The sequence below is a fragment of the Xylona heveae genome, assembly GCF_001619985.1.
Source record: "Xylona heveae TC161 unplaced genomic scaffold L228scaffold_1, whole genome shotgun sequence".
Lineage (NCBI taxonomy): Eukaryota > Fungi > Ascomycota > Xylonomycetes > Xylonales > Xylonaceae > Xylona > Xylona heveae.
In genome coordinates, this window is record NW_017264193.1 from 2,682,534 (window position 1) to 2,694,545 (window position 12,012).

Consider the following 12,012-nt stretch of genomic DNA (forward strand, 5'->3'; position numbering starts at 1 on the left):
GGTTCTTAAGAATGTCAGCGTATGAATGTTGGAACAGAGCCTTCAACCGTAGAGAGCTTGAAACAGTCAATGAAATAGCAGCATAAAAGAATAAAAGACAGTTGATATTGATACGCCGAGAGAATCGTTGAGATATAAATGGACCAATAGCAATCAAAATTGGAACACGTGAAAGTCAAAAAAGGAGATGCAGAGAAGAAAAAAAAACATGAAAATCAAATATTCGAAATGAAAGTTTTTCGGGACAAGGAGATGCATACCATCAAACGTCGCTTGAACCTTTCTCTTAAACCCCGAAATCCCGGTGGTGGACAGAACGGGAGGCACTCTGCCACTTGCGCCGGCTGACGCCGTCGATGCGGCCGCAGAAGAGGGAGGATTAGCATAACTCATATTATCTCTCCATGACTTGACAAATCAAAGATTCTGATGACCGTAGTCTCTTTGCGGGCATAGAACGCCCCTAAACAGCTCATATGGTCCAATATTGTATCTATTGGTGAAGCTGACCTCAGATAGAGATCCGACCAAATGACTAAGCTCTCACTGCATTATCGGCTTAGGCGGGCCGAGGAACGAACGAGAGGCGACTAATTATTGTTAGGACGTCAGATCACAAGCTCCTCGGCTAAGCCAAGGGGGAAATCCTTAGCCCGTGCATCATAAGTAAAGCCCACCTTACCCCACAACTAAACTAATGATTCCAGGGTCTTCCGTCCCATTGCCTTACCCATTAATATAGACATACGTGCGCTCTGCTTTCGTCTCCTCATTTACATACGAATAAAGAGGTTCTATTTCAAAGACTCCTTTACTTTACATTCTATCTCTCGCGTGAATAGAAAATGACTGGCCGGGAGGTCCAGATGAGCCTGCGATTACTGCGGCGAGGCGCTCGGTCATCATGTGCTAGAATACCAGCTACTGCAGGGCGGCGACATTTCAGCTCTTCGACAGCAACGCAAAAGGAGATTCGAGATGCTTATATTCTAAGTGCTGCTAGAACACCCACTACTTCTGTAATTATCACCGTTTTGTCTCTGCACGTCTCTAGCTAAATATGCTGATAAAGATGCGCTAGTTCAATGGATCCTTTGTAAATGTTCCGGCATCTCACCTCGGCGCAACCGCAATCAAAGCTGCCGTAGAGAGATCGAACGTACCGGTTGATGCAATCACAGATGTTTATATGGGCAATGTTCTACAAGCCAATGTAGGCCAGTCACCTGCAAGGCAGGCTTCCATTCTGGCTGGACTTGCGCCGACGGTGGACGCGACAACTGTTAACAAAGTTTGTGCTTCTGGCTTGAAAGCGGTCGCAATTGCTGCGCAAAACATCCAGCTTGGGTTGGCGGAAGCTCAAGTGGCAGGTGGAATGGAAAACATGTCCCGAGTCCCCTATTACCTCCCTCGATCCAGTCAGCAGGTACCATTTGGCGAGATGAAACTTGAGGATGGCCTGATAAAAGACGGGTTGTGGGATGTATATAACCAGATTCACATGGGAAATTGCGCAGAGAACACTGCGAAAAAGTACAATGTTAGTAGGGAAGAGCAGGACGAGTTTGCCATCGAAAGCTATAGGAGAGCACAAGAGGCCTGGAAGGCGGGGAAGTTCGACGAGGAGATCACACCAGTTACGGTCAAGAGTAAAAAGGGAGAGATAGTCATATCTAAAGACGAAGGTTTCGATCGTCTAAAGCTCGAGAAAGTGCCTACACTAAAGCCTGCCTTTGTAAAAGACGGGACAGGCACTGTTACTGCAGCCAACTCGTCCTCATTCAATGACGGCGCTTCAGCGCTTGTCCTCGGGAGTCAGAGCCTAGCTGAAAAGTATGGCTCTGGGTCTCGTGTGCTTGCTCGTATTGTCTCTTTTGCCGATGCTGCGGTTGATCCTATCGACTTTCCAGTCGCCCCTGCCAAAGCAGTTCCTATTGCGCTTAAACGCGCTGGTATCTCCAAGGAGCAAGTGGCTGTCTGGGAATTCAATGAAGCTTTTGCTGCGGTCATCAAGGCTAACCAAAAGGTGAGCTGTTCCCTTTATTCAATACAAGAAAATCTGCGTAAGCGCTTGAATAACACTAACATGTTATCTTTAAGATACTCGGGCTGAGCGTCGAGAATGTCAACCCATTAGGTGGTGCCATCGCCCTTGGCCATGCTTTGGGAAGCTCTGGTTCGCGAATCCTTACTACATTGCTGCATCAACTGTATCCCGGAGAATACGGTTGTGCCGCCATCTGCAATGGTGGAGGAGCTGCCACAGCAATGGTTGTTCAGCGAATAGACAGCGTTTAGTCAGTTGGATATTGCAATTACTTGCCATGACTCTCTTCAACGCCGCATCTTACGCGCCGAGTCGCTCGCTCTGTAGGTTATACAAGTAGTTATAGGCGCTCTCTGAGCTATTGCCAACTTCACCATTTCGGGCAAGCGCCTCGTTCGGCTCATATCACTCTGATATTATAATATATCTCGCATTGACACTATACTTTTACACCTGAAGACATCACTCTCTTGGAAGAGCTTTTGTCTCCTTCCCATCAACAAACCGTCTTCTCTACATTCAACGACCACCCTCTTGCTTACCTGGCCCTCTGCGATAATTAAAATTATTACTCTCATGTGACTAGAAGCAAGGGTGACGGGTCTATCGTATGATTTTTTCAGCTAGAAGTCCTCTCTATTCCCGCCTTTTGAACACCAGCCGGCAATCATCCTGGTACAGATATTAGCACCGGGACTTTCAATACTTGTAATCGGACCTTACCATTGGGAAAATAGTTGCAAAGACTTTGATCTTCTCCGACAGTGGGGTAACCTCGTGCTCCCAATCAAGGAACAAGGAGGCCTTGCCAATCAATCCCATCATGTTCAGTAGCAAGTAATCTCTGCCAATACACATGTGGGCACCTGTGCCGAAGACCAACCAATTCTTCACTGCCTTGTCGGCATTACCAGTTATCCATCGGTCAGGATCAAATTCGCCCGGGTTCGGATACGCTTCTGGGTCATGCAAAGCTGGATAGAAGGATGGGACAATCATAGATCCTAACATGGATGTCAGTACCAGAATAGAAGAGATATTGGCGATTAGTCTGTAAAGGCATTCATTATGCCTCGCTGGTCGGCTTACCCTTTGGTACGGTGTAGTTCTCAGATATGGGAAAGTTTTCCTTGGCAGCATAGGGAACGACAATGACAGGCGGTCTGTAACGAAGAATCTCCTTGACGACAGCTCGAGTATATGTCATTTGCTGCAGCATTTGCATGTCGATTCGCCTGTTTCTGTCTCCGTCCCGCACGCGAAGCTGCTCTTCGCGCACTCGTTCCATCACGTCTGGTCGGTCGGCTAGAACCTGGAAAAGCCACGTTGTGGAGCTGCTCGACGCATCCTGAGAAGCAAAAAGAAAGGTGAATAGGGTCTGAGAAATCTCCGTGTCTGAGAATTGGCGCAATATCATGGTGGGCTTTTCTTCAGACGGAACATCTACGCCGTTCGCCACCTTCGTCCGGTATTGTTCCGACACAAGAATCTGCTTAATCCAACCGTCCACGATGCAGGTAACTTCCCCTCCGCCAGCAATGTGCTTTCTGCTTTTGGCTGCGCATTCTTCGAACATTGCCAAGACCATGTCCGCTGCTTTCTTCCCGTACCAAGCCTTGGTGAAGGGAATGATGATGGGAAAGTTGACCAGCTCAAGCGCAGAAGTGATCTTATAGTATTCACTGGATATAAGATCTACACTTTCTTCTGACAAGTGTTTCCCAACGAATGTGCGACAAGATATTGCGCAGTTGATTTCTCGGAAAGCTGACATGAAAGGGACTGGTTGATAATTGCTGCTCCTGGAAGTTTCACAAAACTTGTCAAAATACTCATCGTACACGTCCTCCTGGCCCGGAAGATATGTTTCGAGTGCCTTTGGGCTGAAAAGACCGTTAAGGCCCTTGCGATATTCGCTGTGGGCCTTGCCGTCCAGAAAAACCCAGTTGCTAGGACGAAGTATCTTCTCGGCAATATCAACCAGACATGGCTTGACAAATGCAGGAGAAGTCAAGATCTTACGTGTTAAGTCACGGTTCGAGGAGATGACAACAAACCTGCAGGGCTCAGTCACAACTCTTTGCTACTGTCAACAGATTCATTGAAATGCACGACGTACTTGTGAAAGATCGAGACGCAGCTTAAAGGTCCGCTGGCCCATTTCGCCAGGTATCCCTCGAACTCGGGATTTACAGATTGAAGAAACGGTCCCATGAACGGGATCTTCCATGATGGGCCGGCAATGCCTCCCTTGCGGTAAACGTATTTGACTGTTTGGCGGAATGGAATTAGAATCAGTTTCTCATCAATTCGATCAATCCTCCCTATATACTGAGGTCGATTTTGAGGAGAAAAATCCGGTTGCGGCTCACCTTGATCGTACACCACCAGCAAACAGAAAGCCGTGATTATGACTTGCCACCCAGACAAGGAGCTTAGAGTCTTAACCACGGGGTGTGAGAAGTCCACTGCACTAGACTCAGGTCCTGCCGAAGCAGGTGCCGCCATCGCAGACTGAGATGATGTAGCCATCATCGATTACAGTACAAAACGAGCCAATGAATCAGATATGAGAAGAATTGCGTTGTAGTTTGTACACGCTTGAGATGCAGTGGACTTTACTCGAGAGGGATGTGGCTCAATTGGTATTGATGCGAGCGTGACAAAGGGAGCGGCAGCGTTAGGGCAGGTTGGATTGGAGATGCTGAGAAGCGAAACCCTGAGCTGTACCAGGGCTGGTCTTTTGCTATGTAATACGAGCAGCGGAATGGCCTCCCATGTCTCACGCTTGGCGGTTTTGCGGCACAGCTTGAGCCAGGGTAGGCAACTTGGGCCGGTCAATGTGATTGGAAATTCTTCCCGAATCCATGATAAAGTATAATCCCAGGTCAGATCATACCGCGCATAGAAAAACGCTCAAACGTTTCAATGTTTCTTGGCGCACGTTTGGATGCATCTTCCATGAATACCTAGGTAGCTAGGTAGGTAGCTAGGTGGGTAGTTAAGTTTTCTTGATATTGCGGTCCAGTCATCTGCGTTAGCTTCAACCCAAACCACCCTATGAACCCCTTAGTTAAAACGATCAAAAGGCAGCAGATATTCTGTACCCCTAGAAGTTCCAATTAGTCATGTTCAATTCGCCAGGTGTCGCAATTTTCGGCGTACATGGGCCATCCCAGTGTATGATGTGGGGCCATCCTGTAAGGAAGCAGAGGGAATGATGTGTACTGCATACTGCGAATGAACACCCATTAAAAGGGCTGGATGCAGTCCTCGTAATCATTATCTTGCTCCCAATTCTTTGATAGGCGACCAGAAATTCATGTGAAGCACTAATTGAACATGGCAGAGATCACTCTGCGGGTAGTGCGAGTGGATACAGACGGAGAGCTGAGGTGCCCGAAACGAGTAGCCGGACCGCAACTTCCTCGGGAGCTAAAGGGAACTAATCTCGATCCCCTTTGGGGGCGAGTTCTTTCTGGTTGGTGAACTTTCAGTACTGTATCGCCTGGCTGATATGATGCTCAATCTGCCGTTAACCAGCTCTCCAAGTGTATTAGTCACAGTAAATACTATAACTAACTTGCGTGACTGCGCCGCACGTGGAGCGGCCGACAACTTTGAAAGAGCCCAGCGGGTCCCACACTTCTCTAATCAGCCCGAACTAATTCTCCAAGCCGAGATCCGAACCTCCCACGCTAAAAGGCCACCTCGCCGAAGTTGTCCGCATTGAGTTGTTAGATAGTAATTCTAGGTCAATAAAAATGACTACTTGAGGCAGGATTAATGATAGGTGCGGAGGTCTTCAGATTAGAATTGTACTAATCCTTGCGACGGAGAGCAAAAGGAACTGAAAGAGGATTGATAACTTTAACAAATCAAGCCGTGCAGGAATACATGGTAGACAGTTGCCGATATCAGGTGAGCCAGTTTGTCCATTCGTCCCGTCCCTGGCAAACGATGCAGTCGAACATCGAATTACGCGTTCCATACCGTCTAAAGCTGAAGATTATAACCGAGCATTCAGAGGGTTCGCCACTTCGAACGCCTCAATGCAAAAAACCAAGATGAATGCATATACAAGCCTAAGAGTTAGATTCCAGCCCAAATATTCGGACCACCTAAGAAAGAGCTGAATATCTGCTACCTAGCGCCAGAAATCAGAGTTTCCTCCACGCCTTACCGGCCCACATGCTCGAGATCCTGGCCCATTTGTCTAGCCAAGCACTTGCCCGCCAATGAAGGCCCAATCATTAGCTATTCTGTGTGGCATATACACGTTCTAAACTTCCAACGTTCCCGGTGCATCCGGACCTCGAGCTTTAAAGAGCAATGTTGTGTCCGATCTAGGTACTATCGCCGAGCGCCACTTGAACGATCGCGATGCCCTGTCATCAGAAAATTTCATGTCGTAATTTAGAACAACATGTGCGAGAACTAGTTTCAGGACCCAGGCAGCATGATATCGTCCCGGACTACACACAAATCTAGCTCAGCTGTAATTCTCACAATACCGATTGCTTACGCCCGGATGGATACTCACCATGCTCGCTTGCCCATGCCCCAGAATGGAAACGGTAAGGCAACGTCGGTGAAATTGCTCGTCCTTGTATGAGTGTCTCCAGAATCTCCTCGGGCAGACACGAACCGGAATGCATCAAATGTTTCGGGATTGGCGTAGTAACTTGGATCTTTCTGAAGTGCTGCCTGAGGAACACAAGCCCATGCACCCTCGGGAATATGGGTCCCGCTTGTAAACATGTGCGGCGTCAGTGCTTTTCGGCGAACCGAGACTTGGTTGATTCAATGTTAGTCCCCCTGTTCCGCGGATATATTTATGGACAGCTCATTGGCAGGTTCTGTGGTGTCTTACTGCAGTCAGACGGGTGGAGGCGGGCCGACTCCTTGAGGAAGCTATCAAGCACAGGCAATCGATCGAACGCACGCCATCTTTCTTTCAACGAGGAAAGTTCAGATTCGGTGTTGTGCATTTCAAGTTCTTTTCGCAAAGGGTCCACATATTCAGGGTAAGTGCCCAAATCATACAATGCAAAGGTAAGGGTCTGCCATCCATCAGATTGCCTTGTCCCAAATTTCTCGAGAGATGGACCAGCTTACCATGGCTAGTTGATGTACTGAGCCAAACCAAAGGGCACATATCTTTGCAACTATTTTCTCTGTTGGCCACGGTCGGTCTTTTGGAATTGAGTCAATAAGCCATTGTACACAATCCAGCTATCAAGAAGTCAGTCTGACATGACATGGTTTCTTCGTCGTGAAAAAATCGAATACTTGCCGGTTTCTCTGCAGCATCTGTATCTCGGGGATATTTTGAGATGCGCTCTTCAACAAGCGGGAAGAGAAAATTTCGCATTGTCTTGATTGCAGCGCTTCGCCTGGTCATAAGGGCGGATATCGGTCTGAGCTGGTCAGTGAAAATGATTTGTGTAATCGGACTATTGCCATGAAGGCTTCGTGTATTGAAGGAATGGTCCTTACGCTGATAGAACAGCCGGCAGCATTCTAATCACCTCTGCAGTTGTGAACGCGTCATTTGGAAATTGCAAGGCGGCGTCGACAAATGTCGGATTGCTAGCTTTAGTCCTTTATGAGTGTTGTTCCAGTTTCGCGGGTAATAGCTTACCAAGCGGTTCTCCAACAAATAATACGCTGTTAACTGCAGCAACAATCCGTTTAATTCCGCTAAATGCCTTCATACTTTTCCACTCTAAACTCATATTAGCTTCAAAAGCTCATCATCGTTCGAATTACCAAGTTTGCTGTCAGATCTGCGGTTTTGATCAAATCAACTTACCTGTTCCAGCTTTTGAAATCAATTCATGCGCAAAGGTATCCCTTATTTTCTGCTCCAGAATTGGCTGCAGAATCGGGAAATAGGATGGCAGGATTACTCGAATGACACGCAGATGAATGTTCGGCTCGTTGTCCTTGGGGTTGTCGTGGAGCTCAAAGCCTCCCATGGTATATTTCGGCCGAAATAGCTTTTGTTCGAAACTAGGTAAGTTTCTGTTTCAGGTGTTGCACGAAAAGTAGTTCAACTTACATCGTTTGCTGCTGCATGAAGGGATAGAATCTCTTCGGATACTGCAAGGAGCTCTGCAACATCCTTCTCTGAAGAAAGCATGACCTGGTCATGCTCTGGAGTAGAAATTGTGTATGGCCGTTTGCCGGCCTAGAGATTCAGGTGAGTAGTAGTTCCGGCGAACGAAGCAGCTATTATTCTTGAGGACTGGACCTTTTCAAACCCCGATTGAAGGATTTCTGGAGCGGAAATAATATAAGAATAACCGGACAGCCATGACTTGAATGATCTCTTTTTTGACTTAAGGGTGGCAAGAGATGTTAGCAGGATACATCTCTCTGAATAGTTCTTTTGAAAGCATACCTGGTTATCGTTACTGAATATTTTCACCAACTTCCAGAGAAACAAAGATAGCAGAAGAAATACGCCAACGGCATATCTGAAGTTGGAGAAAACGTCAAGCCAGAGCTGTGAGTCCATGATCACAATGTAAGAAAACCTACAAGGCGATGTGGAGTCCACTTGAGGAGGGCCAATGGCATATTTGAGCCAATTCAAGCCAGCACTATCGATAGAAGCTGAGGAGGGGATGAGGGGTATGGCCCCCAGCTGCCCATCCATTTTGTGCGTGATGGATCCAGCCCCCATGGTGGCTGGTTCTACATCTATTTCCATAATTTCTCATCACGCTGATGAGGCAAAGCTGCGGGATTGCTGTCATGGCTCTGTGTATGCAACGTAAGGCTGACTGCGCTGATACCGAAATGGACCAGATACCTCCAAAGGATTCCATCTCTAGGATACCAGGACAAATACATTCTTCCTATTGGGTCAGGATCAGCATGATTGTAAAGAAAACTTTAAGCTAGGGGGCCATGAGGCATGAAACTTTGTCAGGGTCCCCAGTCTCTTGATAGAGAAATCGATTCCTGAGGCCGATGATAGGACGCTTGGCAGTATGAAGCCCGGCAATTCAAATGATAGCATGCCGAAGTATTCAAGGTTGGAACGGGAAGCCATCGACGGGGATTGTAATAGCAGATGTTAGCCTATGACTGATGTGTCAATGTTGGTGCGTAAGAGGGTGGGCCGAGAGCTGGAGCGGGAATACTCGCCTCTCACACGCATCGGGCCGGGTGGAGACCAACATGGGATTACTGCCTGCCTAGACCAAAAGCACAAGGATCCAATTCCCTTAAAGGTCGCCGAATATTTTCTGTAATGGTAAGCGCTAAAATTGTCTCTTTAGTCCCGCCTGAACTTGGTGAGAAGAAATGCTCGTTTACTACATAGGAAACAAGAGCCCCCATCCAAAATACATGGACCATTATATAGAGCAAAATATTTCCCTAATCTCTGCTTAGCGCACGTTGACGCTCAAGATGCTTTCTAGTGCAGTCGAAGAGCATATTTTGTGGTGGAGGGATGAGATATCAAAGGTAGAATTTACTGGAGCTCATCCTATCGTGCTTGCAGGAGTGCTGTTGCTTCTCTGGCGACTTTGGAGGTTCACCATCAACCCCGCGCTTCACCCGAGCGAACCCAAAGAGGTTCCATATTGGATTCCATTTGTAGGCCATGCAGTCTCATACGTTCGAGATTCTTTCAAGACAATTACTTTTGGTCGCGAATACTTTCGCAATGACCGTAAGCCGTTTGCGCTCAATTTGGCGGGGGAGAAGCTGTATATCATCACAGGACCAGCAGATGTCTCGGTCGCCTATAAGAATACTGCAACCTTGACAATGGACATCTTTCTGCAAGAGCTGATGAAAGGGTTTGAAATATCTCCGGCTGCGATTGGCAAGATGTATTGGCACCCAGGCTCAGATGGCAGCGGCCAAACTCTACTCAGTCCAAATCCTCATAGAAAGTCGTTGGTTCATTTGACCACGGATCTTTACCGCCAACAGCTACACCCAGGAGAGAAAATGGAAACTCTCGGCAATCTCGTCTGCGATCACATCAGCATGTATCTTTCTTGGAACAACATGACGGGTCCGGAATATGTCGTCGCCGAAGGCAATGACTTTAAGGACATCTCTTTGCTGCATCTCTGCGAACATGTTCTCCTTAATGCAGCCACCCGTTCCTTCTTTGGTGACAAACTATTGGAAATCGATCCGGATATGTTAAAGTCCTTTCTGCAATATGACGGCTTGAGCTGGAAGCTCATGTATCGGCTGCCAACCTTCTTGGCCAAGGATATGCACGGCGCCAAGCACCGGCTCATTCGTGCTCTGGAGATTTACTTTAGTCTACCAAAGGACGAAAGACCCGGCGCCAATTGGTTTATGCAAACCCAGGAAATGGAGCAGCGTGCATTGGGAGTCGAGGTCAAAGACATGGCGAAATTAGTAGCCATGATATACTGGGTGTAAGTTTGATATATTCTTGCTTTGAAAGAGCCGTGCATAGCAGACAAGAAAAAAAAGGGGCAATTCTAACTATATGAGATTTCAGTATCAATACCAATGCTTACAAGCTATGCTTCTGGATGTTATCATACCTTTATCATCACCCTTCTTCGCCCAGCATCAGAGGTCCCATAGAGGCAGAACTCCGTGCTTCTTTTGACTCACAAGGCTCCCTCGATCTTGCCTATTTGCAGAACAAGACGCCGTACTTGAACGCACTCTACCTTGAGAGCTTGCGACTCACAAACTCATCTGCTTCTGCACGCTTCATCAAAGAAGACACGCAGGTTGGCGGTTTCACTCTGCGGGCTGGTAACAAGCTTTTGATCCCATACCGGCAATTGCATCTCAACGCCGGCATTTTTGGAGAAGATGCGAATGAATTCGATCTCAATCGGTTCCTCAAGAACCCGAAACTCTCACATAATCCGAGTTTCCGGCCTTACGGTGGTGGACAAACCATGTGCCCCGGGCGCTTTATGGCCAAACAAGAGGTCTTTGCTATGATGGCAATGTTGGCAAATCGATATGATATCGAGGTGAAGTCTGCAAGTCCTAGCCAGAAATTTCCCCGACTGGATGAGCTGAAACCCGGTATCGGCATCATGGGGCCCGTCGAGGGTGAAGATTTAATTTTGAGGCTGAGAAGGCGTACATGAGAATATGCAACTAGAATGCCAAATTAATGATCAACCACCAAGCAAAATGGAATTCAATATGCCACAGGAACATTCAGTAGTGAAAATCAATGACATGCAGAACAATTGAAATAAATCCGAGCAAGCAACGCAATGGGTCAAACCAAAAACCAGAACACGATACGAAATTTAATACGCCGTGTTCCCATCACATGCTGTGAGCATTAAATACTCTAATAATGCAATATTGATATAACGTTGTATGAGAAGAGGGAACAATCTGAATGCCGGCCCACTGGTTACTGGCCTGCTGGTATCCATACCTGCCATCTTGTGTCGTCGGTGGTGTTGATGCTCGCCCGTTCGCAGCTAACCGAATTAAGAAGGCAGGCACATTGCTTGGTCTGGGGTTAGTGTAAATACTAGCATTTTTTAGTATTTAGAGCAAGCGTCTCTTCTGAACAATCATTTTATACTTTTCAACGTTCCTGGTGTTTGCAGTTTATGTGCAATTGATAAATACATCGATTCAAAAGCAATTTGTTCGAGATGCAAAGTAGTCAGTTGAGCGTCAGCAGCAATAAGCAATAAGTTACCTAGCTGTCAGCGGACCCTGCTTCCGAGGCAGTCGCTAGAGTACCGGGACAAGCCCACCCTACAGAGTTACAGGTAAATTTCCCTGGGGAAGCCGATTGATCCCCATCGAAGCTCCTCGGCTGCAAGCGGGGCATGTGAAGCGGGTCCCCCAGTACTGTAGTAATAGCAAAAGCTGGCCTAGACACAACTGGTAAGCTCAACAGAACAGGAAAATTGAGATCAACAAAGTCGAGGAAATCTACGGGCCGAGTGCCTAGGTAATTTCGTAAA

The 12,012-nt window shown here is 47.2% G+C and overlaps 4 protein-coding genes across 4 annotated transcripts; 2 read left to right on the top strand and 2 right to left on the bottom strand.

Moving 5' to 3' along the window:
• The first annotated feature begins 705 nt into the window (after positions 1–705).
• On the top strand, positions 706–2,705 carry L228DRAFT_243294 (acetyl-CoA acetyltransferase IA). Its single transcript, XM_018331654.1, has 3 exons — positions 706–1,019; positions 1,082–2,026; positions 2,101–2,705. Exons 1-3 carry the CDS (start codon positions 846–848, stop codon positions 2,296–2,298), a joined length of 1,317 nt encoding a protein of 438 aa, XP_018192331.1. The 5' UTR covers positions 706–845; the 3' UTR covers positions 2,299–2,705.
• On the bottom strand, positions 2,402–4,721 carry L228DRAFT_243295 (sterol C-22 desaturase). The gene is made up of 5 exons (XM_018331655.1): positions 4,420–4,721; positions 4,167–4,317; positions 3,137–4,104; positions 2,771–3,051; positions 2,402–2,719 (listed from the first exon to the last, which is right to left on the bottom strand). The coding sequence occupies exons 1-5, from the start codon at positions 4,580–4,582 to the stop codon at positions 2,684–2,686; spliced, it is 1,599 nt and encodes a 532-aa protein (XP_018192332.1). The 5' UTR covers positions 4,583–4,721; the 3' UTR covers positions 2,402–2,683.
• Positions 4,722–6,183: 1,462 nt separating this feature from the next.
• On the bottom strand, positions 6,184–8,846 carry L228DRAFT_18403 (cytochrome P450). Its single transcript, XM_018329590.1, has 11 exons — positions 8,454–8,846; positions 8,304–8,390; positions 8,112–8,240; positions 7,863–8,049; positions 7,692–7,775; positions 7,547–7,643; positions 7,344–7,467; positions 7,166–7,282; positions 6,921–7,110; positions 6,591–6,840; positions 6,184–6,522 (listed from the first exon to the last, which is right to left on the bottom strand). The coding sequence occupies exons 1-11, from the start codon at positions 8,763–8,765 to the stop codon at positions 6,330–6,332; spliced, it is 1,770 nt and encodes a 589-aa protein (XP_018192333.1). The 5' UTR covers positions 8,766–8,846; the 3' UTR covers positions 6,184–6,329.
• Positions 8,847–9,472: 626 nt separating this feature from the next.
• Positions 9,473–11,166, top strand: L228DRAFT_235802 (cytochrome P450; the record flags this gene model as incomplete). The annotated part of the gene is made up of 2 exons (XM_018330759.1): positions 9,473–10,467; positions 10,554–11,166. The coding sequence occupies 2 exons, from the start codon at positions 9,473–9,475 to the stop codon at positions 11,164–11,166; spliced, it is 1,608 nt and encodes a 535-aa protein (XP_018192334.1).
• Positions 11,167–12,012: the final 846 nt, after the last annotated feature.

Bases quoted from the DNA above. Each gene is read 5' to 3' on its own strand.
- L228DRAFT_243294 (XM_018331654.1), top strand. From the start codon at position 846: ATGACTGGCCGGGAGGTCCAGATGAGCCTGCGATTACTGCGGCGAGGC. The intron at 1,020-1,081 runs GTAATTATCACC...AAGATGCGCTAG, and splicing joins CTAGAACACCCACTACTTCT to TTCAATGGATCCTTTGTAAA. The intron at 2,027-2,100 runs GTGAGCTGTTCC...GTTATCTTTAAG, and splicing joins TCATCAAGGCTAACCAAAAG to ATACTCGGGCTGAGCGTCGA.
- L228DRAFT_243295 (XM_018331655.1), bottom strand. From the start codon at position 4,582: ATGATGGCTACATCATCTCAGTCTGCGATGGCGGCACCTGCTTCGGCA. The intron at 3,052-3,136 runs GTAAGCCGACCA...CATCCATGTTAG, and splicing joins GAACTACACCGTACCAAAGG to GATCTATGATTGTCCCATCC. The intron at 2,720-2,770 runs GTAAGGTCCGAT...TATCTGTACCAG, and splicing joins TTGCAACTATTTTCCCAATG to GATGATTGCCGGCTGGTGTT.
- L228DRAFT_18403 (XM_018329590.1), bottom strand. From the start codon at position 8,765: ATGGAAATAGATGTAGAACCAGCCACCATGGGGGCTGGATCCATCACG. The intron at 8,050-8,111 runs GTAAGTTGAACT...TTCGAACAAAAG, and splicing joins TTCATGCAGCAGCAAACGAT to CTATTTCGGCCGAAATATAC. The intron at 7,776-7,862 runs GTAAGTTGATTT...ATATGAGTTTAG, and splicing joins GATTTCAAAAGCTGGAACAG to AGTGGAAAAGTATGAAGGCA.